General features: G+C 46.1%; 3 protein-coding genes across 5 annotated transcripts in view; 1 reads left to right on the top strand and 2 right to left on the bottom strand.

The window, feature by feature from the left end:
* Positions 1–4,593: 4,593 nt before the first annotated feature.
* Positions 4,594–17,221, top strand: SLC6A20 (solute carrier family 6 member 20). The gene is made up of 11 exons (XM_054817311.1): positions 4,594–4,808; positions 8,767–8,907; positions 9,612–9,703; positions 9,950–10,177; positions 11,676–11,786; positions 12,183–12,424; positions 13,276–13,438; positions 13,936–14,140; positions 14,783–14,942; positions 15,258–15,423; positions 16,413–17,221. Exons 1-11 carry the CDS (start codon positions 4,688–4,690, stop codon positions 16,560–16,562), a joined length of 1,779 nt encoding a protein of 592 aa, XP_054673286.1. The 5' UTR covers positions 4,594–4,687; the 3' UTR covers positions 16,563–17,221.
* A 137-nt stretch (positions 17,222–17,358) lies between these two features.
* SNRPD1 (small nuclear ribonucleoprotein D1 polypeptide) lies at positions 17,359–24,142 on the bottom strand. The gene is made up of 4 exons (XM_054818549.1): positions 23,923–24,142; positions 23,104–23,180; positions 20,298–20,489; positions 17,359–18,005 (listed from the first exon to the last, which is right to left on the bottom strand). The coding sequence occupies exons 1-4, from the start codon at positions 23,934–23,936 to the stop codon at positions 17,929–17,931; spliced, it is 360 nt and encodes a 119-aa protein (XP_054674524.1). The 5' UTR covers positions 23,937–24,142; the 3' UTR covers positions 17,359–17,928.
* An 884-nt stretch (positions 24,143–25,026) lies between these two features.
* SACM1L (SAC1 like phosphatidylinositide phosphatase) overlaps positions 25,027–27,602 on the bottom strand; it is a 32,579-nt gene continuing 30,003 nt past the window's right edge. For all 3 annotated transcript variants that reach the window (XM_054818544.1, XM_054818543.1, XM_054818545.1), the window contains one exon: positions 25,027–27,109. In XM_054818544.1, coding sequence (XP_054674519.1) covers positions 26,973–27,109 — 137 coding nt within the window. In that variant the 3' untranslated portion in view covers positions 25,027–26,972. The remainder of the gene's footprint in view (positions 27,110–27,602) is intronic.

Below are 27,602 nucleotides of genomic sequence, written 5' to 3'. Positions count from 1 at the left end.
AGTGCTCCTCTTCATTTGATAGACCAATGTAAGGATAGCTGCAATTTGGACATTTCCCCCATTCTTTGCTGTCAGGAAAATCACAGTCATCTGCCAGGCACTTTGATTTCAATCCAGCTAAAAAGTTCTTTAGATTCCTCAGTTTGATTTTCCCCCTTCTGGCATTATCAAGGACTGCTCTTGGCTTCTGCATGATAACAAATGCTGTCAGACCACAGTCAAATGATTCTTACTGCCTCAGGAGACAAATGTGAATCATCTTGGGGTGTCAGGTAGCTGAATGGATCAAGCTTAAAAAGTTCGAGCTGGTCTGGGAGGCCATGCCTTTTAAAATACATTAAGAAGCAATTTGATGTAATTTGAAGGTAAGTTTGTACGTGAGCAGGTAAGAATTCTTATCATAATTTTTATTGCAAGTGTTTCTAACTGGCTTTGAGCAGAGAATGTGCCCACGGGAGTTACCCTATGACTGCTAATTTTGACAATGTCCCAGAGAACGCATTGGTCCAGGATTCCTGCAGAGCTCTTCCTGAAGGCACCTAGATCTGCCCTCCTTATCGGAGTCTCTTCTCAGACATACCCTGAAACATGAGGCAGCCTATTTGGAGTCGACACTTCTCCAAATAAAGGTAGGTAGATGCATGTCATTCTGTTTCAGTAGTCTTAATATCTAGAGACTTTGGGTTTTTTATTATTTTTTAATACTTATTTTTAGGAACTTGTTAACGTAGTGCCTTGGTGTGTCTGTTGTAATGGCGATGCTGAGTGGTTGGTGCAGGGCTCTGACAGGACGGCTCACGACTGACAGCTGCTGGTGAACCAGAGAGCTGCCCGGAGACCTCCCCAACTGCAGGCAAGCTTTGACAGAGAGAAAGCATGAACTGGCAGAAGACAAACAGAAGAACTGACTGAATAGGCCAGGTATCCTTCTGATTTTAGTGGGGGCTCTTTTTGTTTTACACAAGCCAGTTCTGAGGTCTGGGTGAATTGGGTGCAATTCTGTGAATCAGAACTGCCTTGAGTGTCCCTTCCTGGAGGGAGTACCCTAAACAACCACACACTCAGAAGATGGTTAGGGCTGTGGTGCTAAAGAAAAGCAAGGAAAATAAAAAGAGGGACTCTTCTCAGGCACTCTTTTCCTGGGAGACTGAGGTAATGCAAAACAATTTTAAGGGTGATTAAGGGGCTAGATATGACTTCAGAATGTAGACCTCAAGGGCATCATCTAGACAGCAAGCAGTAGTGATGAGCTAGAAGGAATAATTGCAGTCCTAATAACTGCTTACAGGAGTAACTTTAATCTCCAATTACATGTAGAGCAATCACCCAACAGTTGCTGTGGCCTATGAGTTGTGAAAGGTCTGGAAATCCAGCTGGATTCTTTCTTTCTCCTAAAGTAAGGAAACATGGAGCTTAGAGTAGCAGCTGTGAACAGTGATTCCAAACAGAAAAAAACATGTGCGGGAACTGCTACTCTCTTGGCTGTATGTCTGCTTCCCTTGATAACATCACTAAACATTTGCAGAGGCTGTAGAGACTCTTCCATCACTTCCCTGTGATAATCATCTAATACGCTAACAGCCAGCATGTCTCCCTTTGGAAAAGAGTGCCTCCAAGAATGGCAGATACCAAACATTAGAGCTGGCCCCAGCTGACACTTTGTCCTCCTCCCACATATCTGCTTCATCAAGGAAAGCACAGAGGATTTATTTTTAAATCTAGGGGTTATAGTCCTACATGTTGGATGTAGCATAATAAAGTCCAGGCTACCTGGTAGAATTATCTAGGAGTTGTCTATACCAGACTTGTTCCACTACCATTTATTATTCCTTCCTCCCTTGTTTCTGTCTCTTTGGGCAATACATCTGTTAAGCTTCTCTCCCACCCTTGAATCATGGTCCCCAACCTGTTACTAGGACTCCAGACTCCCTTTTTGTTTGCATTTTAAGTATCTGGGAGAAGCACTTGGCTTCTTACTGTGCTGGTGTGAAGAGATGCAAGCCCAGGATTTTCAGTTGGTACCCTCACCGAAGTACTTTCAGCTTTGCTTCAGTGAGAAACGGGATTCTCTGCTTTGTTTACCAGCTTCTGATAAGGTTTACATAGGGCAGTTCTCATACTGACCCATCAGTCCCTGGCCTGCTGTGGAGATGAACCCGTACCACTTCCCCCAAATCCCACATTCTCAAATTTGTTAGATACTGAGGGGGAAAATTTCTTTAACATGAGCAGTGAAATGATCAAAAGTTCTTGCATCTGTCTATTAGAGGCTTGCTTTTGTCCCTGAAGATAAAGCCCAAGTCCTCCCCCAACCCAAATGAAGGAAGTTCAAAGGAGATAAAATCTTGAATAGCATCAGAAACAGCATATTGATTATCTGAGGTGTGTATGGAAAGTCCCACAGCAAGAGTTCCTGAGTGTTACCTGTTTTAATATATTTAAAGCCTGTCTCTCAAGGAACCACTGGATGACAAGCACTTTGCTGGGTGCCTGTGTGCATGACTGCCTTTAAAAAAAACCTTGTAGTAGGTTGTGATCCAAGCTGCTTATGACACTAACATCTGTGAGAGAGGCAACGATTCATTTCATTGCATCTGAACTTCTTGATCTGGCCTGACTCAAGCTAGGACACCACACCTCTCCGCCTGCACAGTCTCCCCTGTAAACTAGTTTGAAATGTAATGGGAGGGAGGTACAGAGCCAAGGAAATGTTTAACTTGATTATGCTCATCAATAGCAGTAATCTATTCACACAGAAGCATCCCAAGTGCTAGTGATGTGCTATTTTTTAAGGCTATCCTGCCTGCGAGTTATTAAATGCTGTAAGTTATTTATAAGCCTCACTTGTAATAAATCCCACAGGCAGGGATGGACATTTAACTTTTTAATAACTTGCAGCAATATTTGTGAGGTGGGATGGTTAACATATCTGTAGATTCTCAGTGTGTATTCTTCAGTTTAATAGCTTATGGATCTAAAATTACCTTGGATTTTTCCTTCCAGCAGAAGTCAGGGTTACCCATGAGATGTATATCCAGGGCTAGCTGGCATGTTGCAATTCTGCAGGCAAGACAAGAAGTGGAAGGATGTTGCAGAAGAGCCACGAGCTCCCTCAGAACTGTACTCTGGGAGGGTTTGGCAAACCCTGATGTCTTTCCAATGACAACCTCCATTTCTAGCAGCGCTAAAACATACTGTGAAAAATGGATTCACTTACGGGAGATGCATAAACCTCTTGCAAGTCACCTTTTCTAGCATGAAAAAAAGTGGTGTCCCATTTCATGACTTTGCTACTACAGGTAGCTGGTCAGCAAGTCCACCGGAGTGGTTCTGTTGGTCTCCACAACTCTGCACGACGTACTCTGCAGTTTAGGCTCGTGTCCAAAGGCCCCGTGGTAGGGGTTCTCACCTGTACCCGCAGCTGGATGCTTCGGCTCTGGCAGTACCTGATGGGATGCTGGAGCAGCACGCACAGCGCTGGCAGGGAGCAAGATGCTGGCGTTGGAGGAATGAGACTGACAGCAGCTGAGCCGGTCTGATTTGTAAAAAGAACCTGAAAGGCGTGAAAAAAACCAACCCCAACATTTACATAGAGGAAGGAAGCTGAGTCCTTGGACTTGTTCAGCCCGTTTTTACTGCTATGGACGCTGCCGGTAACCCCCTTCCCTGGGAGACCCGTCTGAAGTGGTGGAGCTCAAAGTGTACCTTGGCAGGGGCCCCAGCACACAGGGTTCGTGTTCAGACCTGGCATCTCAGTGTGCGTTCAGGCGACCCAAAGGCCTCCTAGGTCCTTCTGCCTCCACAACGGGCCACGGACACCTTTTCCCAGTGGTCTTTGTATATATTTGGTCCCTGTTGCTTAACAGTATTGTAAACCAGCAACCCCTCAGAAAAGTTCCTCTGCAGCAGTGGGGTTTCAGCATGAAGGTAAGCGAAAAGAGACCGGGCTGTTTTGCACCCTCACACACACACGCACACGGAGCACGTGTAGAGGGAGGGTAGTGTTCCTGGGGGATCAAACTTGAGTGTTACACTGCAGCAGGCTGGGGACCTTTGTGGCTGACAGGGACTGTTTCATGGCCACTTTTGGAACTGGGGAGTGTGCTGGGCTGGTTGGGGTGAGCACCAGGGTGCGACGGGATGCCCGAGGACCTGTTTAGGGTAAGGGACACTGGGAATACAAGCCCACTCTGACAGCCACTAAGCCCAGTCCTAATGGTGTGGGAACCCCTTCCCTGTACCACCAAATCCAAGCTGGTGCCTCACACATACAAATGCCACTCCCAGGGAAGAGAGCACTATGGGGAAGGAGTTTCCCATTTCCAAAACCAAGCTGCAGCCCCAGTATTATTTCTTCCCTGTGTCAAGTCGACATGTGAGCCGATAAAAATCCCTGGGCTCACATCCTTCCCAGAAATGCCAGTCAAAACCCAAGCAGCTATTCACCCAAAGTACCAATTTTATAGTTCTGTGTGTCTATAATCTATTTACCAGCATTCCTACTTCAGTATGTGCCTGTTAATAAGATTAGTAATTAAAAAGCTTGATAGGAATTGGCAAGCATAGCTCCTCCGCCTTTCCCTCCCCTCCAAGCCGGGCTGGCGTGGAGTCTGAGGCAGGGCTGGCAGAGTACCTAAAGGAGTGAAGGCAGGAAGGCTCTGCTGAAACCTCTGCCTGCAAGCAGGCGATGGAGAAATCCCGGCCGCTATGGGACAATCCCCTGCAGTTTGTTTTCGCCTGCATTTCCTATGCTGTGGGGCTGGGAAATGTCTGGAGGTTTCCATACTTATGTCAGATGTACGGAGGAGGTAAGTGTGGCTTATGTTTCTTGCTTCCCTCGAGGAGAAGTGTGGCAAGCTTTAAATCCAAAGGTATGTTGTCCATGTCCACCCAGCAGGGCACGGGGCAGAGTAGGAGGTCAGGCTTTTTGTTGGTGTGCCATCTCTTCTACTGCTGCTTTATTTTATGTGTTCTTTAGCATAAAGCTTTCACCCGACAGCTGTCCCCATACAGCAGCTTTCGTTTCCTAGAAGTGCAGTGAAACAGAGGGAAGGCCCATATGTTCTGAGACGATGGAAGTACAGTGAGGGATATAGGTCCACACGGTATTAATGTATTACTTTCTTCTCCATTGAACTACTCTGAAGGCATCAGAAACTACAATTCCTTGTTAGTTCACTTGGAACATATTGAGAAAGGGAAATGCTTATGCTGATTTAATTTAAGGATCAGCTGTATCATTTCAAGTTGCTGTCATTAGCGTGTTGTCTTTTATACAAAGCCTTACTTTAGGAGGTGATAACTTGGCTGCAAATCTGCCTTGAAGTTGGCTGAAACTCCTTAATCAACAGGAGTTCCAGAGCTAAAGCCTCCTGGGAAGCTTTGAAAATGGAATAAATTGGTTTGGACTCAAACAAAAAAACCCCCAAAAAAACCCAAAACAAAAAAAGCCAAAAAAAACCCACCCCAAGAAGCTCTTTTTTGAAAGTTTATCCTTCTCCTAGGTCCAAACTAGAGAAAGATGATGTCTGTATCACACCAGCCACAGATATTCTTCCTTAGAAATCAAAAGTCAGTTAATTAGATTAATTAAAAAACATCACTAATGCAGTACTTCTAGTATACAGCTACCACTGGTTAATGACTATATTTTGAAGGATCATTATAAAAAGCCTCTCTTCATAAGACATCCCAGTTTTATACTGCTTCTCACACTGCATCCATTGTCATAGTTTTGGACCCATCTCAGCTGTGCATTAAGTGACATAATGAGCGTCTGCCTTGTTTGCTTCTGGTCTGCTTCCGCCTTTCTTCCTTTCAGGAAGAAACACACTGAGATGTTTAAGTGCTTTTTGCTTGTTTTGTGCTTGTTTTGTTGGCTTCTAGCTTATTTCTGAATGCACATGTGGTGGTAGGAGTTGGTTCATGCTGGTTGTTGAAAAGCCAGCTCAGTGCTGGGATGGCATCAGAGCTGCTCTGTGGCATCAGGTCAGAAAAATCCAGATACTGCACTGGGTGAAGTTAAAGTAGAAGCTAGATGTTGCAGTGGCTGAAGCTTTCTTAGATGTTTCATAGAGCAGAAGTGATAAACATGCAGAAATTCTGGGTGTATTCCTCTATGCAAATGCTTTTGAAGGTAGGGACTTCATGTCTGATACTGAACTCTAGCACAAAGCTTAAAATGCAAGTGTTTCTGTATGCAATTAAACTGCAGGTGATTAGTTCACTGGCAGCCTGTCTTGGCAGACATCCTGAAGGACAGCAAAACTCAGACACTGGGGTCTTTGCATGGTTTATCCTCTTCTTACCAGCCATCAGTAGTGTAGTAGACAGTGAAAATTCTCTGAAACATAACCAAAACTGGAACACCTGGTTAACCAGAAAAAAAAAAGATTCAATAAACCCAAGTATTTTCTGAAAAGCATGTTTTTATAAGAGTAGTTTCTCCACTGCTTTTGTCCTCCCTGGTTAAATTTCCCAGGGGACAGGCAGCTCTCCCTACCGTGAAACTAAAACTCCTGACAATAGGCTTTGTTTTTCTTCATTGCTTTTCACTGCCCTCTTAAAAAGGATTCGGTGGCTTTCCAGGGGTTTGCAAAACCCACGCAGACAAAACATCATTTCAGGAACTTAAAAGCTGGATATGGCAGGCACTAGGCTGAGGGGGGGGAGGGGGGCAGCAACTGCTTATTTGGCATCTTCCTCGTAGAAAAGCAGAGAGCCAGTCCCTGTCCTGCCCAGCAGAGCAATAAAGCCCTTATCGCCGATGATACTCATAAACAGGGTATTTGCAGACTTTACAGCCTCCTGCTTTCCCATTCATCAGCATATTGCCTCCTTCTCCTTGCTCACCTCCAGAGAACTTGACCCGAACAGAGCAAGAGGGGTTCAAACCTCTTAGGTGTAGTTTGGCCATAAGCGGGCTAGGCCAGGCTTAAAACAACACTGGGTTGGGTTTGCAGCAGGACGGGCGCTCAGCAGCGCTCGGCCCTGAGCGAGGAAGCCCCTGGGCACCAGGCGGGATGCTGAGCAGAGGCGAAGGTGTCGCTGGCCGAGCCTGGTGCCTCGACCAGACCCAGGGCTCGCTCCACATGTTGTGCCAGCTGCAGGGGTCTGGCCTGGGGGCTGGTTTCCGCAGGCGGCTGGCACCGTAGGGAGCAACGCTGGGTGTAAATGAGCAGGGACGTCAGCAGAGCTGTGCTGGTTCACAGAGGATAAGGGGACGGTTCATACAGCTGCCCTGAGTTGCTTATATGAGGTATTTTGGCTCTACCCTTTATGAAGAGCAGCGTCGGGGGCAAGATCTACTTGCAAACAGGGTGCAGAGCAAGGGGCTCAGCCCCGGCACCCCCAGCTGTGGGGGCCTTTGGGGTGAAGAGCAAGCCTGGAGGCACTCCTCCTCCTTGCAAGGTGGCAAAGCCAACACCAAGCACACGGCAGCGCTGCTGGGAGGGAGGAAAAGCCTTTGCAACGGGCCTGACGCTGATTGCCCCCATGGTACGTGGCAAAACTCCCCTCCGTGGCTGCTGGGGCAGCTCACACCCTGCCGGGACGGAGTGGCTGCAGGAGCTCTTGAACCTCTGACAGCTCCCTTGTGGCACAGGAAGTTATCTAACAGACTAACAAAGGGGTCGTTAATAACGATAGAGCCGGGAGGTGGGAAATTAATTCCCAGAATAAACCGGATTATTGCTCAGTGTTTATTTCCAGTTCTTTGCCTCATTGCTGCCTGGAGTTCATTCCTCTGTGGCGCTGCACCAAGCCCATTGCGAGGAATGTTAATGCTGCAGATTAAATCCTAAATAAGAGATATTTACGTAAATATTTTTGGCTTGCTGTAAAAAGGGAAGCAGGAAAGCCTTCACAAAAATCCAGGTTTTGACTCAGTCAGCAGCTCTTTCAGAAGCGAGCCCCAAGTCTAGGACAAGGATTTTTTTTTTCCCAGCAGAAATTTAAGCCGAAGCACATCCTGGTTGCTGGGTGGGAAGGTCCTTTTTCCTCCCTTGCTGCCTGCCTACCCATTCCTGCTGCTTCTCTTCTGCAGGAGCATCCTCTCCATGCTGGGGAAGCGAAGGATGAGCAGACACGGGGCAGGAGGCAGCTGTGTGCCTCCGTCCCAGGGTCTGCTCCTCAGGTGGGAAGCCGGGTAAAAGTCTTCACCCCTTTGCTGGCATTTGTGGGCTCAGCATGGGGTTTTGGGGGAAGTTTTTTGTAATTTTGGGCGGCTTTTTTTTAAGCCAGGCCAGGCTTCGGTGTTACTCAAAACTCTCTATTCAATAGTGACATTGCTGTCACCTTTTCATTGAGCGCTTTGGCTCCGCCGCAGAACACTGCACGCAAAGTAAATCTTTCCCTTGTCCCCTTTCTCTCATTATCTTTTACCAAGTTTGGCTGGTGGTTAGCTACTCTTTAACAGCCCCAGCCCCGAACGTTGCTCAAGCCACCCATGAAGCACCTGGGCAGCCCCTCTGCGCTGGGGTTGCAACCGGCACAGTTTAACAGCAGAAATCTTGGCGCTGCCAAGTGCCCATGGAAAATTCCCCGTGCCCAGGCGCTCAGTGCCCACCGGCATCTGGGATGCCACCTGAAACCTGCGAGATGTCCCTCAGGGTTGTGCCGTGCCCTCAATACACAACATGTCCGGACAGGACTCAGCTCCAGCCGCCTCCTGGGACACTAATGGGGCGATTTGACCAGGAATAGGGCAACCTGGTGTTTATTATGCTGCTGATCTAATGAAGGCCATCTGTTGGGTTTTTCTTGCAGGTGGCTTCTTGATCCCGTATTTTATCATGCTGATTGCCGAGGGGATGCCGCTGCTTTACCTGGAGCTGGCCGTAGGGCAGCGCATGCGTCAGGGCAGCATCGGTGCCTGGAAAATAATAAGCCCCTACCTCTGCGGTGTCGGTATGTTCTCAGTTTTCATCTTTAAATGCCCAGGGAACGGGGGTGATTTTTTTGAAAGGACAGCTTTGTCTTTCAGAGAAGAAACCAGGCAGGAACTGGGGCTTTACTGGGTCTCACCAGGCTGAGCAAAGCAGCTATCCAGATGCCCCACAGCACGCATTTACGCCGTTCCTCATGGGGTGTCGGGGCCAGACCCTGGCTCACCTTACCTGGTCCCCGGGCACAGAGGTGTGAGTCCCCCTGCCCTCAGGCAGACCGCCCAAATCAGTGTGAAGGCCAGCACTTAACCCAGCCTCTGGGGCTGCCCACGATGGGCTTTGACCCCAAGAGCATTGTCTTGACAAGCTCAACATTGAGTGATAAAACAGTGCCTTAATAATGTAGCTAAGAGTGGACACTGGTAAACAGTAGGCAGTGACGGTAGGAAATTAAGTTATTAAATTACCCTGATAGCCCAAACTCTCTCTAATTTGTTTACAAGCACATTTTATTTTTAACATTACACTGAATATTCACCCCCCAGGGGCTAAAGTATAAAATCCAGTGCAGGTTAGCCCTGACGGGAGGAGGAGGAGGAGGCTGCAGCGGCGGGGGCAGGCCCTGTGCATGGGGCCGTGCAGAGGCAAAGCCCCCATGGGGCATTATGGGGCTCTGGGCATTCTGGGGTTTTGCCGCTGACCGAGCACCTACCTCCATGCCCGCAGGCGTCGCCAGCGTCGTCGTCTCCTTCTTCCTCTCCATGTACTACAACGTGATAAACGCCTGGGCCTTCTGGTACCTCTTCCACTCCTTCCAGGTGCGTGGGTGCCCAGTGGCACGGCTCGGATCCGGAGGGTCACCCCCAGGGAAGAGAGGCAGAGTGTGTCTGTCCTCGGGGAGAGGGTCATTCCCAGGGGAGAGGGTCAGCACAACGCAGGGATAAGCATCCCAGGGTTCAGAAAGCCACCCTCACCTTCACGCCCTCCATCCCCCATCGATGCCCCGGCTCTCCCTGCCATGCTGACGGTGAGCACTCACCCCACATCCCTCCTCTCTGCCGCAGGACCCCCTGCCGTGGGCTACCTGCCCCCTGAACAGCAATCGCACTGGCTATGAGGAGGAGTGCGAGAAGACATCGTCCACCCAGTACTTCTGGTACCGGCAGACCCTGAACATCTCCCCATCGCTGGACGCCAGCGGGAGCGTGCAGTGGGAGCAGGCGCTCTGCCTGACACTGGCCTGGCTGGTGGTCTACCTCTGCATCCTCCGTGGCACCGAGTCCACCGGCAAGGTGAGAGGCGGGTGCAGCCCTGCCGAGCCCCAGCAGGACGTGGGGAGGATGAAGGAGTGCTGAAAAGGCAGGGGCCATGGCTGCTGTTACTTGGGTTATGGCATGTCCCCCGGAGCAGCCGGCCCTGCTGCTTCTGCCACCCTGTTAAGTTGCAACTGAAGAAGGCTCAACTAAAACAGTGAGTGATATTTTAAAAAACCCCAGAAAAGTCCTTCAAATGCAGCCACCTCTGCTGCAAAACCAGCCACCAGGCTGCTGGCCCTGCAGACAGCTGTCTGCCACAGCAAAGCTGTGTCAGGAGATATCTGTTCCTCAGTCTTTGCAAGGAAAGGGAAAAAAAGATATCCGGCATTTTTGCTCACTTTCTATTGACAGCAAAAGTTGTGAGGAAGGAGAGGGGAAAAAAGCAGTATCCTGGCTGAGCCTACACTAAGAAGCAAGCTGAGGGCTGTAATCCCCAAATCATCTTACCCAAACACAGAAAGCCAAGAGATTGTAAACTAATAACCTCTTAAATTTGCTGCAGCTGGCTATGGGGGCAAAAAAGAAAAGAACAAATAGCCAAGGAGCATTGAAATAGCATCATGAAGGCAAAGTCTCATCAGGTGGGGTGTGGGGGGCTTCCCCTGCATCCCTGTGCAGGAACAGCAGCAGGTTTGGGCAGCAGATGCAGGGCTGTCCTGCTGGGGAAGGTGAAGCTGCTGCATCTCCAGGTGTCTGGTGGGGAAATGCAGATGCCAGTTGGCAGTGCAGGCAAGTGCAAATTGGAGGAATACTTGGTAATTACACAGCCAGCTCTCTTCCCAAGAGCTTAGGAAGGTGTGGTTTTTGTGAGTTAGTTTTTTTTTTTTTAATGTAAGTTTCTGGGTGACCCATTGGGTACATCCCAGCAAAGAGAAGGTGATCAGATTCTCTTTTTTTTCAGGAGGCTTTTTCCGACGTGGAGAGTGAACATTTAGATTCAGATTCAGGGGGTTTATCAAAAGCTCATGAAAGACAACTGAAAGATTTAATTCTCCCCATCCCCCATCTGGGTTACATGAAGTTAAAGTCTTTTTCACGTTTTAATTAAAATAGTTTTATTCAAGTTTGATTTTGACCTTTTATAAGGTCTGCTCTCCTTGCTCCTAGAGCAGATGATGGCTGACCTTTGCCTAATGTGTTCTTGACAGATGAGTGCAACCTGGTGTTATTCCACTAAATGCTGCAGAACTGAGTTTGTAAATGCTGCAAATATTTTAGATTTTGTTCTTATTTTTCCAATCAAAGAGAAGACCCTGGGAACAGTAGCAACAGATCTCTATTATTAATGAAAACTTGTTTCCCTAAACCCTAAATCTAAAGTTAGATTTATCTGAAAATATTTGTTTAACGATTAATACAAGGTAGCAAACATAATAATCGAAATTATTTCTGTAAAGTAAGTGAGAAAGAGATAATCTACTATGATCAGTTTTGTGCATTCTTTAGACCAAGGTATTTCCCCTCCTTCCCCCAGGTCGTCTATGTTACAGCCTCTTTGCCATACTGCGTTCTCATCATATACCTCATCAGAGGATTAACACTTCATGGAGCTGTGAACGGGCTCACCTACATGTTCACACCAAAGGTAGAGAAAAACCACACTGAATTTTTCATGACACATTATCAATTACCAAACGTGTAGGTTTTTAAAAGGTGCCGATGCTCCTTTTCCCTATATTGGATTTTTTGAAGCAGTAGCTTAGGTCAGGCAGCTGGAAACCCCAGCTGGGAGCGGCTGGAGGCTGTTCTGTCACAGTGCCCGTGAGCTGCTTCCTTTCTCCTGCAGAAAAAGACCTGCCATTAACATAATCTGTAGCGTATTACTTCTAGACTGAGCAGGAACCCTGCCCAGAAAACATCCCTGAGCTAAAACGGGTGGCAAAGGGGCCCGTCCCTGTCTCCATCCCTGCAGGCTGCAAGGGGCAGTGCCGGGCATCTGTGCACAGCTGCACACTTGCGCTCTCCCCATCTGGTTTTGCAGCTGGAGCAGCTGTCGAACCCCAAGACATGGATCAGCGCTGCCACGCAGATCTTCTTCTCACTGGGCCTGGGCTTTGGCAGCCTCATCGCGTTTGCCAGCTACAATGAGCCCAACAACAACTGCGAGAGGCATGCCATCATCGTCTCACTGATCAACAGCGCCACGTCCATATTCGCCAGCATTGTGACCTTCTCCATCTATGGCTTCAAGGCGACATTTAATTATGAAAGCTGCATAAACAAGTAAGAGCCTGGTATTTCACTTGTTTTCCACAGCAAACTGTTCTGGGAGAGGTAAATAAATAACACCACGCAGCGCTGCCCAGAGACCAGACCTGCTACTTCCCTAATAAGGCGCAATTTAAAGCAACGGAGGCTGAGATGACAGGTCGGCGTGCCTTTTGACACCTGGGTGCTGCTTCCAGGCATGGGCTGGGTTGAGAGGATGAGTTTGCCTGGGCGAGTTGTAGCAGCACTTTCCCCTGCACCCTGGTCCCAGCACATGCTTTGGGGGGGGTGTGATTAATAAAATGCAATGATGCTCAGATCCTCCCTCTTTCAGGCTAAGCCCTGGGCCAGGAGCTCAGCCTCCTCGGCAGTGATGCTCTGGAGGTACCCAGCAGCCTGCAGGATCGTACCCCGAGGCAGCAAGCTTGCACAGTATCTCTGGCACAGGGCCTGCGGCAGTTACACTTTTACTCATATTTTTACAGCTTTCAGTCTACCTGCTGATCAAAGAGGAAACCAAGCTGCTAGTCCCTGCTCATTGCCAAAAGGCCTGTTAAAACTGGTGGGGCGTGGACGTGGGACTGGAGGGCAAGGGGGAAAGAGATGCCAGCCGGCACTGGCCAGCACCCAAAATACCTGCCTGGGAGCACAGTGTGGGTGCGGGAGCTGCTCCCTCTGAGGCAGAGATGAGCAGAAGGTTGCCTAGAGCCCATCGTGCTGGGAGTACCACGGCTCCCACCTGGGGAGACTGGAGCCCTGGAGTGGGCAGAGGATCCCCTCCTGATGGAGGAGGGGACGAGGTGTCAAACCAGCATGGATTTTATACCTTGGCCTGAAAGCCATTCAATTCCTGTAATCTTTCCCAGGGTGATACTGCTGCTGATGAACACTTTTGACCTGGAGGAAGGCTCTTTAACAGCCGACAACCTCAATGAGATGAAAGACTACCTCATGGCCACCCACCCCCAGGAATATGCCCAGTTAGCGCCACAGCTTAAAAACTGCAGCTTGGAAGCGGAACTAGATACGGTGAGTCGCCACTTTGTGCTGGCACCGGGGCTTCACTCGCTCCTTTCCTCCCACAGAGCCCAGGCAGCCCCTCAGGCCCACATGGGCACATCCCACCCCCCGCCCAGGAGCCGCCTGGCTGGGGCGCTGCAGGGGGGCTGATCTCTGCATCTCGGGGATGAGGTCGGGGTGTGTGTGTGGGGGGGGCACTGGCTCAGCCCAGCAAGGAGCTCACTTGGCTGGTTAGCAACCGAGCTGGGTGGCGATGCAGCCGGACTGCTGGCTGCAGCTGTGGGATGCAGCAGGTGGCAGATGTTTTGCTACGAGCAGGACTGTACCTGTTTTGACCCAGTTTGAACAAACTGGGGATGATCTCATCTGCCTCTGGTGTGCATAACTGCCACCATGGGTGTATGTTGTCATTGTGGAGGATCAGTCTCGTATGTCCCTATTCTTGTCTCCCTTGTTGAGCTGAGAAGCTGCTTGTAACTTGCTTCTGTCCTCCTTCCCGCCGGCAGGCTGTCCAGGGGACAGGACTGGCATTTATAGTCTATTCTGAAGCCATCAAAAACATGGAGGTGCCCCAGCTGTACTCTGTGCTCTACTTCGTCATGCTGCTGATGCTGGGCATTGGCAGCATGCTGGGAAACACCGCCGCTATCCTCACGCCGCTGACCGACAGCAGGGTCATTGCTGCCCGTTTCCCCAAGGAGGTGATCTCAGGTAAGCACCTGCCATGAGCAGCAGAGCACACGTGTGCAAAAGCTTTGGTGTTCTCAGCTGCCGAGGGTCCCTCTTTGGCCTCAGGTGGGTTAGAGAATAACGAGCACGCTGCCAGAAGGGTTTGCCTGCCTTTGGGGAACCCTGCCCAGCCTGTACAGCACTTTGCCTTGGGAGCTCTCAAAGCAGTAGGGCAATTGCGGCTGTGTATTTGCAGGAGTCCCGACACACACCACCTCCTGCAGGCTGGTGTCTACTGACTGGTGAAACTCAAAGGGCCAGGAGACATGTCAAGACAAGTGAGTGGCTCTTCAGTCACATCACTGGTATCCCAACTGTGAACTGGTTCAGTCTCTGGTCAAAAGTGATACATGCTTCTGTTTGGGCATGGAAATCGTTTGTCCCACCTTAAAACCTGTTTTACCTGGATGCCCAGCAGCGAGCACATGCACATTGTGCATGTGCACACACAGACACACACAGTGCACCAGGTCTTTTCCAAAGGGGAAAAAAATTATCTTTGTCCTCCAAGAAAGCTGCTCCCGGACAGAAATCAGTAGAAATCCCACCAGCTTTTTAGCTGCAAGAAGCAGGACAATTACATTTCCAGGTGTAATGGCAGGGTCCCTGCTTTTATCCATGCAGGTGCTGTGTGTTTCATTAACTGCGTGATTGGCCTGATCTTCACCATGGAGGCTGGAAATTATTGGTTTGACATATTCAATGACTACGCAGCCACCCTCTCGTTGCTGCTCATCGTGCTGGTAGAAACCATTGCTGTGTGTTATATCTATGGGATAAGAAGGTAAAAGCCTGAACTCTCCTTTCTTCATCCTAGCAGGGGTGCGACCACTGGCCAAGACACCCAGGGCCACAAACAAAAACATAACCTCGGGGTAAATTTTTCTCCTACACTATGTTATCAGTAAGGCAATGGGGTCGTTGTGTCCCGTCCCCATCCCCCGTCCCCATCCCCCAGCCCTGCAGACAATACCCCCCTTCCCATCTCACAGATTTAATGCTGTAGGTAGCTTTGCAGTAACTCGGATCAAGGTATCAATTGAACATATGCAGCTGTTCTCCAAAAATATGTTGTGGGTTTTTTTTTTTTTAAACACAGATTTGAGAAAGATCTTCACACCATGACTGGACGCAAGCCAAACTGGTATTGGAAAATTATGTGGGCTTTTGCTAGTCCTTTGCTAATTATAAGCCTATTTATATTTTACCTCACCGACTATATCCTCACAGGAACGCTGCAATACCAAGCATGGGATGCCACACAGGTAAAATAGTTGGGTTTTTTTGTTTGGGGGGGTGGTTTTTTGGGGTGGGGGTTTTTTTTTTGGTTTTTCCAAACTTTCCTTAATTCCTGCAAGAACACAGCCTTCCTTCCTAACTACATCATTCCACAAAACTGCCTTCTGAAAGCTTGCAGCTTTTTGCAGTCAGGGCAACTCCTTAATTTTGTGGAAAGGGGAAAAAAAACCTTGACCTAGTGACAACCATGCCATGGTTCTGTAAAATGGGAGTGATTTCCCACTACAAATCTTAATTGATACCTTCAAACAGTAAAACTTTATTCATGTTGATTGAAGACCCCCATACCATCTTAAAAAAAAATACTCTTTGAACAGAAAAATACTTTCAAAATATAGTATTTTGAACAAAATTAGTGGTATTTTAACAGAACTGAGCTGCTGCTGGAATAAATAGTTTTCATAAACCATGCTGGTTTTCATAATTCCATATGCATTTTTCCTTCATGGCCAAAATGCTTTTGTACAAATGCTGAACTGTGTATTTATCACAGAGGAATTACTACTGGGTAAGTAATCACTGTTTTCATAACCTTTTGTGGAAACGTTCCTAGCACACAGAAACAAATTATGCCTGTTGTTTTTATGTCATTGCTGATTTGGGACCCGTGGTGGCCTGGCCTGTTGACTGGGTGTCAGCATGAGCCCACAGGCTCCAGGAGAGGAAGGCAGAGACCTGTCAGAGGTCAGGGCCCAACCAGCTCATTAACAAACGTGAATCCAGCCAAAATCTGCTCTTTCCCAAAGCTTACAGAAAGATATTTTCCCAATGTTTTTGTCAGCAGCTCTGTTCTTGTCAATTTTAAGCTCATATGGTTGGACAAAGCACTGAGGCAGCTACAGCGCACAAGTGCTTCTCAGACGTCCTGTTTAACTACGCAGCTCTGCTCCAGCCCCAGCTGCAGGACAGAGAAAACCACGGCTCTCACAGGTCCCCCCCCTTCTCTCCCTTGCAGGGGCAGCTGGTGACAAAGGACTACCCAGGCTACGCCCTCGCCGTGATCGGGCTGCTGGTGGCAGCATCCACCATGTGCATACCCCTGGGGGCACTTGGCACTTTTATAAGGAAGAGACTGAAGAGGGAAAGAGTTTCAACCGTTGCGTGAACGCTGCTGACAGATGGATTTGGGAAGACCTTACCCCCATTGTCAGTGACCGGGCACTTCTGGAAGACAGCAGCAACCATTATTTGTAGTGGCTATTTATAGAGTTGAGAATCGTGGGTGCTATATTGACCAAAAAGTGCTCTTAGGAGGTTCCACAATGGTTTGGGGAAAAAAAAAACCCACCCTCTTCTGTAACAAGATGAAGCTTTAATATGGCCTCTGTAAGAGGGGAAAAAACAGAAGAGCAGCTCACGAAATCTTAGCTAGTGCAAATTAACCAGCATATCAACCCATTACACAACGCTAGGCAACTCTTCTCCACTCTGCTCTAGTGCTGCCTAGGTGGAAACATGAACAACCAACTAAGCATGTTCCTGCACCAAAGTACTGGCAAATACCCTTACCATTCAAGAAAACCACACTTGAGCATGCATGTTATTTGAAATGACATCCTTCATCAACAGCTGAAACTGTTGGGAGTCTTGCAATGCATATGTGATAATCCCTTTCCTACAAGGGAAAAGTCAGCAGGATGCTATGTGAGATAAAGGTGGCCAACACTGCTTTTTTATTTGTGTCCAGTTTTTATATATATATATATGTGTGTGAGCTGCAGAAGTTTTCTCATCTCCAGAAGAAGTAAACTTCCACTTCCAGTATGTAATTGTTCACTGTGCTGTACTTTGTATTTTAGTGTACTTAAAGCGCATCCCTAGAAAAGAAATCTGTGACAAAGCTGCTTTACAAGCCCCACCCAAAGAAACATATGCCATATAATTAGCTTTGACAAAGTTCATAGCCAGGTATACTTTAATCATATGTAACAATCCAGCAGTTCCACAGAACTGGTTAATTTCCCTAGGTGAACTTGTATAAAGCAAGCAACATGTTTAAATTGTAAGCTTCATGTAATAGAAAACAGCAAAATTCTATCTATGAACTTTAAAGACGTCACTCTGCAGAACAACATTAGAGACACGCTCATGGGATGTGGGTTCTTAATATAGCATCTTAACTACGTAACCATTAGAAGAGGGCAAGTCCCTTATACAAGAGGAATTCGTTTCAAACAAACATAGTTAAAGCACACCAACACAAGTCTCACTCTGGGGCAAAAAGCAAGAGGTAATTAATTGTACGGCCTTCAGGGGTGGGCAAAACCTTGACAACAACAACCAACACCAAGACAGGTTTAGTCTGCAACAGCCTCTAGAGATAGGACGTGCCTCCCTCCCCAGACTGCGCCAACAAAGGAAAGACAACTTTTTCACATTTCAGTTTATTAAAAATGGATACCATAAACAAGACCTGTACAAAAAAATATCCGAAATTGCCCAGAATTTGGAAGCAGTTGCATGATGAGAAGTTACCGTCTTGGGCCCCCTCTTCCTCTTCCACGACCTCGGCCTCTGCCACGGCCTCTGCCACGGCCTCTTCCGGCAACTTAGCAGATGAAACAAAAAGAATAAATCAAGTGAGACCCAGGAATACTTTCATTTTGATTAAAACATTCTGCATCAAGCATAAACAACATACTGCTTCCCTGTGATAAGTCAGATACTAAGTCTGTTAATGCTCATAAGTTTCAGACAATACTTTCATCTTTTGTGTTAGGTTTTTTCAGTATACAACTTCCACAGTCTGTCGTCTGTCTTTGGCTTCACTGCAGCAAGCAACGGGATATAGTGTCACAGTTGGTTGCTTCCAAATGCCATAAGTCTTTTTTTTTTTAAAATATAATTTTTCAGGCATCAGAACAAGCATATGCAAGACAAGAGCATTTTGCTACTATTCGTTACAGTGGAAAAGATACTCTTTCTGCCACAGCTCGTACCATGGTTTATAAAGCACTGTGCTAAAGGGAAATGCAAGTTTTAACATGCTGTTAAATTCCCAAGCTCAGCCTCTCTCAGGCACCGTGTGAAGGGGCAGCATTTTGAAAGGATCCCACCACCAAACAGCTCCTACTGTTTTCAGTGATGCCTCTGCCAATTTCAAATGTGATTCTCAGGCCAAGGTCTTGGCTGTGTGCTCCTACTTTTAAATACTGCTATTTAATGGTAAAAGGAAGACAGAATCACAGCATAATTCAAGCTGCAAGCAACTGCTGGAGGTCATATGATCTATATGGTGATATGTCATTTTACTCCTTTTTCCTAAAGAAACATGACCTGTCCCATCAGGCCACCGTACAAACTTTTGAAATTACTGGTTGATTTCAAACAAATTTGTCATTGTATGGCTCAAAAAGGTAACAAAAAACTTAAAATTCTGTGGAAGTGGGTGGCTGGGCAAGAGACACACAGTAGCATCCACATTCAAGAAGCAAACCGTAAAAAATCCTGACTCAATGATTACAGCATCTACATGCAACAGCAGAGAGCCGTGTTCACTAAGTGCCAGCACACGCAGACCTGAGGCACACGTGCCACGGACATCTCTCAGCCAGCATCCTGCCTTCCACCAGCAATTTCACTTGCCAAGGACAGGCCAAGCGTTACACACTTTTGAAGCCCAAGGGCATTTACAGATAAAGCAAAGTGCAGCACAATGCAGCTGCAGAGTGAGAGTGCTTCAGTGCAGTGAAGGTAAATAAACCCAGGTAAATAGCACCATTGCAGCTCCTTTTCTTTCTTCAAAGTTAAAAAGAAATAGTGATGTTCTTGTTCACATCACATCCTGAGGTTCAGAAAAAAGTAATCCAACCACACTGCAATTTCTCCATGTGGTCAGATTATTTTTAATGGACATGAGAGGAGCAAAACACTTTCAGGAGCTTTACCCTTTGTAAAAACAGCAGGTGTAACACTTGCACTCTGTGATGTACACACCTGAGGGTTCCCTATGCCATTTCAGTAAGATAAGCACACCAATTCATAACATATGCATGGATCAAAGACCACAGATTCAAATACTTAAACACTAATTACAGGATAAATGGTATGACATTATTTTAGAGCACAGTTAGCTTTCACTTAAAACCTATTATTTTATAAACACGCAGATTAACTGCTGGACAAAATATATACTGCCTGAAGACAACCTACAGATTTTCTGGTGTTTACCAGGTTATTAATCTTTAATAATGTGGATTAAAACTGAATTACTCTCTATACTGTTAGGCTTCTAAGGAAAAGGGTTTTGTTCAACAGCCTTTTGAAAAAAAATTGCAGGAAGAGGCCAGAACGGAACACTACTGGGAGCCCAAGCTAGAGAGCTGCTCATTGGAATGCAGCCTTGACTCCCTCAGATTCTCAAGTCTCTCAAATTCAGTTCTCTGAGATTATTTTTATCCACTACCAAGTGAGATTTCAGTGAAGCATTCAGCGCTGTTCAAGAGGCTGTTCTGTACTTTCTCGTTAGCCTATGTGAAGTTCCCCATACAAACTGGGGAAACACAGCAGACATTCAAAGAGGAAACAAAAGTCTCTTCCATGTCAATGCTGAGACTATGATAGGTTAAGATTTACTCAAGCTTAAAAACATTCACATTTTTAAAAACAGATGTATGAAAAGCCATATGCATAATTACACATGAAAGAAAGCGCTACAGATGCTAAGAAGGTGGGCAAGGCAGGCTAGAAGGTGGGCAAGGCCAGTTCAGTATCAAGCCCTCAAAGATGCAAGAACTAGCTGCCAAATGCAGATATTAAGACACTCAGATATCTTCAGATTCAGAATACTAAAATGCATACAAAGGCAGAACAAACACAAACTGGGAAAGCACAAACTAACCTGCTTCTCTTTTCTTGGATTTGACTTTTGGTTCAACATCCACTAGCAAAGTATCCAGAGGCAAACTGTCCGGTAGAATGAAGTATCGGATGTTATTCCCTCGAATACTCAGTGTCTCCAGCTGTACGGGTTCTCTGTTCTTGAGTGTCATTTTCACTGCTTTGAGATGCGTATTCATACTGACATCCACTCCTGAAACAACACAAGTCTAATTTCAGGGATGAAGGCCTACAAGATAGTCCCTTATTGGCTATTTTTAAGTATGCACATGTTTCAAGATTTATTCTGTTCATTAACACTTGCTTCTGCCATTCGTTAATTAAGCCTATAACTGAAGGAAACTACATGTCTCTCTCTCTCTTAAATTATGCTTGCTAAGTTATCAATTCCTACATTCAATACCTCATTGCTAGAGATCTTTATCTAGGTCTTAGCGACAGTAGCAATTTTGTAAATGGTTAAAAAAATTCCTCTGAATAACAACCTGCTGCTTATTACATAAGTCCAACACTAGTCTTTTGACTCTTTTAAAAAAGAAAACCAAACCTTTGAGGAGGAAAAATAACCTGATCATTTCCTCTTTCTGTAAGCCTTAGAAAAAGTGCAACGGCCAAAGAAGCATTTATTTTCTGATAAAATGCATCTAATACTAGTGCAATACCTTCCATGAAAGTACGTAAAATACACTACTGCAAGGAACAACCATTGTGGTTACAAACTCTGTGAACAGCTGGTATGTAAGAATTGTATGCAGTCAGTTCTGTGCCCACTACGCAATACTAAGCATAATCCGAAACTAGAATAAAGTCTCAGCTAAATGCGTGTATGGAATAACAGCCCTGAAAAGTATTAAAAAGCACCCTATATTCCTTTTTGTTTTGCATATCACGAGTCTTGCATGGGATTTAAGCTCAAACTGTGAAGATCAAAATGAGAGTAACTTTTTCAGACCAAAAATTTTGGCAAAAGATGGAAATTGTAATTTACAAACACCTGTTAATTCAGTGATGGGGCACCCACATGAGCAAAATATTTTGTGTATTCAAACTTCTGTACAAACAACCCTTTGTGGTCAAAATAATTACCGTCTCCTTTCATAAACATGGAAAAAACAAGCTGCAAGATGTCTTACCAAGGTAAACAACATAAGTGAGCAGCAGGCCAGAACCAGACGAACCATTGTGCTGCGCTTATTCTGTGTATTTTTCTGTCCTCTCCCCTCACTTCTAGATTTTACACAGCTCTCCACCTGACCTGCCCCCTTGGTTTGTGTAAAGTATGCGTTACATGAGACCTACCCCTTCAGCATGCCTGCTCTGCCCAACCGACACACCGGGAGGAAGAGGAGATTGTACAATTTGCAGATGGCACAGCAGTTATGAGCATGGTTCACACACCAGCGTAAAGGGAAGATTGTCATTTCAGAAATATGGATTGCATTCAAAGTTTTTACAGATTCTTAGCAGAAAATGAGAGAGACTTTGCTCAATTAAGCCCGTAAGAGTACCGAGGTCAGGAGACAAGCAGTTTGTTTGCTTTCTACCTAGCTGGGTTCAACAGAGCATGCTGCAATCAGATACCAGGGTGGTGCATTCAGGTCTAATCAAAGCTGATGGATCTGGCTGCAAAATAATGCATTTTTAACTGCCAAATCTCAGCAGATTGCTACTGGCCAAAAAAGCACCTAAGCAATCCCCTGGAATACAACTCTGCCAAGTTTGAATTTTGATTTTTTTTAACAGTGTCTGGGCAGAAGAGCTTCTAAAAGCCTGGGGTGAGTGAAGGAAAGGAGATCAAGCACATTCATCAACTTAACTGTAAGGGTTTGCTTCATTAAATACGATGTGCCCCACCTACATACCTGATCGTCTCTAAAGTAATGCCAACATAAATGTTGCATGTTTTCCAATACATGAGAACCATGTAATGAATCAAGGCTTTTCCTGCAACTATCAGTTCAGTGATCCAAAGAAGCACTTGCTAGACACTAATACCCACAAACGCGTATTAAATGATAGACCTTGGCAACAGCAGGGGACCAGATTCTTGACACCAGGATTCCTTTTTGCCCTGTATCCCCCATCAAGCTATCCGTTTTCAAATCAGTTTCATGAAATCAATGCAATTATACGCAAAGATGCATTTCCATATAAGATCACCTTAACCAGAGCTAAAACACGCTCAACAGAAATAATTTTTAGACTAAAATTGCCTACACACGAAGTTTAACCAATTTAAGACCATATCAACGCTTAATGTTTGCCATTTATCTGTACTACCATTAAAAAAAGTCCCCACACTTCTGGTAATTCAGCTGTAACGTTTTTATGTGACTACAGCTTATTACAATTTCACAAATTAAAGTCAGATGTACTGAAATGTCTTATAAAAATTTAGCTGTATATCCACTGCCAGTTTGATACAGTAGTAAAACTACCTCACCAGCATTATCATGCTGCTAAAATTCTAAGAGAATACCACGCCTACGCCAGCTTTGCCAATGGTGAGGAGAAGTTTACTTCCTTCAGCCCCAAGCCTGTTTGTAATCAAAGCCTGCAGTCAGGCTCAGAGGCTCCCAGTGAATTTATTGCCTCCCAACAACTCCTGCAAATGTCCACACTCTTCTGTAACAACCACACCTAAAGCTTGCACATAAAGATGTGAATTAAAAAGAATGCCTCCTGCATCTTACAGAGAAAGTCCCCACAAGACAGTACAAAACAAAAAAGCTCAGCCCAAACCACGGCTGATTGTTAGCAGAAAGATAGCAGGCAATACTTTACTGTAGTTTCCCATCCTGCCATACCTGTGATAGTTCCGTGCACCTGCGTCCCATTCTTCAGTTCAATAGTCACAGTCTCATGGCTCAGCTTCATTAGAAACCTAGAAATTAAAAAAAATACCCAAACTGTTCACTCCCACATCAAGCCTTACATGTCTAACATCCTGTTACAGAAAATCAGTATGCGCCAAGTATTCGTGCATCCTGAGCTTCCAAAGACAGTGTTCTCAGAGCTCAGGGATTCTGCTAAAGACATTTAGTAAAATATTACACAAGAGTGAGACACAAAAACCAGAATAAACTCCACGTCCTACCTAACCAACAGGAGCTGGGACACTTGACTGACACACTGTTGAATCCAGCATCCTACTCCCACGCAAAATGGCCGTTATCGTACCAAGAAGGAAACATTTAAAAACTTGTTGATACCTCAGGAAGACACTTCTAACCAAACCCGGTTTATTTCCCCCCAAAAAGGGTGGGTTTATTGAGCAAGCTGCGCAGGCCCCTCTGCAGGAGCTCCCCAGCCCCTTGCCGCACAGCTGTGCAGGCCGCCAGGCCAGGGCTGAGGCAGCAGTACGGGAGAGCAGGGCCTCCAGCCGACAGCCAGCGGGTGGCGGCGGGGCCGGCGGCAAACCCCGCGGCCCAGCCCGGCCCTGCAGGGCAGACAGCCCACCGTCGCTATCCGGGAGTCCGCGGGCGGGCGCTGCCGCCCGCCCCAACGGCGGGGGGTCGGGGAGGGGGGCCGCGAGGCGGCCGTTAGCGCAGGGGCAAGCATTGAGCGCGCGGGCTTCCTCGCCGCCACCGCGGCCGGGCGCCGGCAATCCGCCTCCATCCGCTCACCTGACGAGCTTCATGGCGGCGGGAGGCCGGCGCTGCGGCCCGGCGGCCTTCGGTAGGGAGCGGCGGCCGCGCCGCGGGGAGAGGAGAGGAGAGCCCCTCGGCGGGAAGGCCCCGAGGCGCGGGCGGTGCAGAGGCCTCCTCCGAGCAGGCCGCGCCGCCTCTGGCGCCAGGAAGCACCCGCCTTCAACAGCAATGAATGGCCGGAAGCGCCGCCGCGCGCGGAGCGGAAAAGGCGGTGCCGCTGCACCAGGACAGCGCATGCGCGGGGCAGCGCCGGGTCTCTCTCGGGGAACAAACTCGGCTTAAAGGGATAGTCCGCGCTTAGGAAGAGGAGGGGCTTCGAGGGAAGGAGAGTTCACAGCTGCTCCTGCCTTACCTTGAACTATACTGAACCAATGTTGTTGTCAAAAGGAAATAAGTTTTAAAAATCTGCTCTGAGCTTGAAGGGAAAAAAAGCTTCTAAGCGAACATGAGAGTACAACCTCTAAAGACTTTAAAAACTTACAGCTTGAGGATCCAAAATTTTAATAGTAATAATTTTATTTAAGAAGCCAGTGACCCAGTGAAGCCCCATGAGTGTAAGATGTGCACATGCACTAGGCTCTTCCAAGTATTACTTCATCAGTGACTGAGAAAGACCCAGCCCAAAACCTGTGCCTCCCAAGAGCCCGAGGTTGCAGTAGGCCCACGCAACTGTCTAACATACTGCAACACAATAAAAAAAAAAATGCAAGAAAGCTGATGTGTGCCTGCAGCAAGGGAGGGGAAAAAGAGAAGACAACTTGAGGTTTCAGCCAGTCAGTAAAAACCCCTGAAGCAGCCTTGTGAGGGAAGAATAACAAGGATTAAGCATCAGAGAAATTCAGCCACAGAAGTTCTCAGACTGAGATCCAGATGTGGAAACAAACACTGGAATGTGACGCTGATGCCAAGTCTTGCATAGGGTATGGTACAAGATCGTCAATACTTAAGCACAGAGTAGCAAGATGTTCACATGCAATGGGCAGAGACACAACCAAATCATTCTTCTGGTGAGAAACAGTTCCTAAGGAACAATTCAGGAACATTCCGCTCCAAAGCGCAAAATGCCCCACAGACAGTATGTCTAGAAAAGTTGAACATTTTATTGTCATTTATGAGTACACCATTGTGATCTTAGAAATACAGACTCTTTGCAAAGCACTGAAATACAGGTGCCTTCCAACTTCTAAAACCTACATTATTCTGTCTTACAAACCTTTTATATCAGCAATTCAAGTTTGGTCTTTGCTGCGACAAGTTCTTCAAAGACGCAAAGGTTTAGTTCTAGACTGCAAGACAACCAAACCAAGTTTCAAATGCCACCGGCCAGCGAGCCATCAAAACCATTACCATCAAATCCTGAGTCTATGATGTTCTTGTACTTTGTGCCCATAATGGAGTTCACCTTTGAAAATTTTAAGTTAGAGGATTTTCCAGTTAACTGTCAACTGGTTATTTCCAGTACAGCATCTAGAAGCAAACAGATACTTTGCAAGTACTAGTGCTTATGAACAGGTTATGTTTACACAAAACCCAGAGAGGCCTCCAGAAACATTCAAGGTTAAAATGAACAGTTAAACAGTTGCAAAAAAATCTGTACATATTTTCAGTCATAACACAAGGAAACACTAGAGTATCAGTGTTTTGTGTTCTAGCTTCAATAGTGACAACTGTGCTAGTCTTAGTATTCTACATGTTTCTCCCCCCCATTTAAATTTTATAATCACAATCTGAATATACAGCTGTACTTACAGGAAATATTAAACAATGCACAGCGCCTTAAGCAAGTTCCATGTTTGGTTTTGAACAAACCATATAAAATAAGTGACAAAATAGTTTAAAATTGGTCCTTGATTAGGATTACTTATTTTTATACAGCTTGGAAGCACTAAATTTAAAGACACACATTTATTATTAACCAGCACAAATTATTCTGTAGCTTTTTTTATCTTTTTTTAAAGAGTGTGTTACAATATCATGCATGAAAAGCAAGCTGCTGCTCCCAAGGGCAGACATGGAGTTTAGATTAAATGCTTTCTCCTCAGGTTGTTACTCCTTCTTTCATAAATTATTTCAACATAACCGAGAATAGAAGCAGCTGACTAGCAAAACAATAGGAAGTTCACCTTTTATGTTGTGACCCATTCTTAAAGTAATGGAATACTTTGGACCTTTAGCATAAGGAAGGTTCAATAAACACTGCAAAGGATTTTTACATTCTTTGATTTCATTTACATCTTTAGAAAGAAAATTCTATATTTTAACTTGCTAACTAATGAATCATCATCTGGAGACTGTAGTATTGAAACAGTGCAAGACATTTGCAACTTCAGGAACATCCAATTACACCGTCCTTTCACCCAAACAATGATTAGTAGAATATTGCATCAGTCCTAGATAAACAAGACAGGACAAAAAGCTCATTTTAGAAGACCATTAGGATTCAAAAATCTTTTGTATTTAGTGAAAAGAATCCACACACAAATATGCATGAAGGACTCTAACATGGACTTTATCACAACAAATATAATCCAGCTGTAAGTCTTGGAACTAGACTTTTTATTGGTATGAAGCCATATTTGTTCAGAGACCATGATTAGAAGCTCCATTATTAATGCTTCAACATCTGGGGTTTTTGACACATGAACAGCATCAGAGCTCTCTCCTGTCCAGCTGCATTTTTGGTCTCTGGCTTAAACGGCCCAGATGGACTATGAGCTTAAGCAGTCCACTTTTGCCCTAAAACATTCCAGACACCAAAAAGCTGGCTTTCATCTTTGCCTTGCGTCAGTGAGAATGGAGCCCCCTCCACTAATGCAATATTCCAAAGACCATTGCAACTAAGACTGTCAAGTCAGATCTCAATTGAAAGCTACCACCAAAGGACACGATTCCCTTCCCCCCACCCCACATGCTGCCAAGGAAGAATGTTAAAAAGATCACTGTTTGGTGTGGAAAGCAGATCAGTAGAGACTCCAAGTGTGGCTTGAGGAATCCTCAGTACCAAGCCGCTTTCCACACACACAAATTCAGTCCATCTTCTCTTTCTGGACCAACTTGGGCGCATCTACAAAATCCTTGCCGTTGTAAAGGATGATAGCAAAAGTTCCAAAGCTTGCACTTCCCCAGAAAAGCACATAGGCCAGTGTCTCAGTCCATGTATCACCTGTTAGGAATCAGGTAAACATTTTAGCTCATTATCACCGATTACTAGAGAGGTTTTAAGTACAAAAGCAAAATATTTCAAGCTCTCCATCAGAGATCTGCTACCAAATCAAGTTAGAAGTCCTTCTTAGGTACAGGAATCTTTAATTTCCTTACCTAGGAAAACTGTGTTTGCCACACAGTTCTTAGAACATTTTGAACAGACAGCTACACAAGTCAGTCAAGAGCTCTATTGGCATTAATGTCAGAAAATTCAAGGCAAAAGCAGAAGGCAAAAACCTTCACAACTCCCAACACAAGTTTAGATTAAGGGGACATCCATTAGAACAGGCTTATGCCTATATCTGACTTTTCCTGAACTGTCTTTTAGCCCAAAATTAGGTAGGTATTCTTCTGGGGATTCATCCAGCCTATAATAAAGCTAGATGTCTGCTCAGGTGCAAGTAAATTTGGGGGCAATTACCTGCCCCTTAAATGACTTCTACAAAAGTTTT

The sequence above is a fragment of the Grus americana genome, chromosome 2 (genome assembly GCF_028858705.1).
Source record: "Grus americana isolate bGruAme1 chromosome 2, bGruAme1.mat, whole genome shotgun sequence".
Classification (NCBI taxonomy): domain Eukaryota; kingdom Metazoa; phylum Chordata; class Aves; order Gruiformes; family Gruidae; genus Grus; species Grus americana.
The sequence above is the reverse complement of the archived record's forward strand: the minus strand, read 5'-3'. Positions and strand labels throughout refer to the sequence as shown.

Coding starts and splice junctions, on each gene's coding strand:
- SNRPD1 (XM_054818549.1), bottom strand. Junction 20,490..23,103: donor GGTGCACGGAACTATCACAG/GTATGGCAGGAT, acceptor GTGTTGTTTCAG/GAGTGGATGTCAGTATGAAT. Junction 18,006..20,297: donor ATCCAAGAAAAGAGAAGCAG/GTTAGTTTGTGC, acceptor TCATCTGCTAAG/TTGCCGGAAGAGGCCGTGGC.
- SLC6A20 (XM_054817311.1), top strand. CDS start 4,688: ATGGAGAAATCCCGGCCGCTATGGGACAATCCCCTGCAGTTTGTTTTC. Junction 11,787..12,182: donor CCTACATGTTCACACCAAAG/GTAGAGAAAAAC, acceptor CTGGTTTTGCAG/CTGGAGCAGCTGTCGAACCC. Junction 14,141..14,782: donor CCCCAAGGAGGTGATCTCAG/GTAAGCACCTGC, acceptor TTATCCATGCAG/GTGCTGTGTGTTTCATTAAC.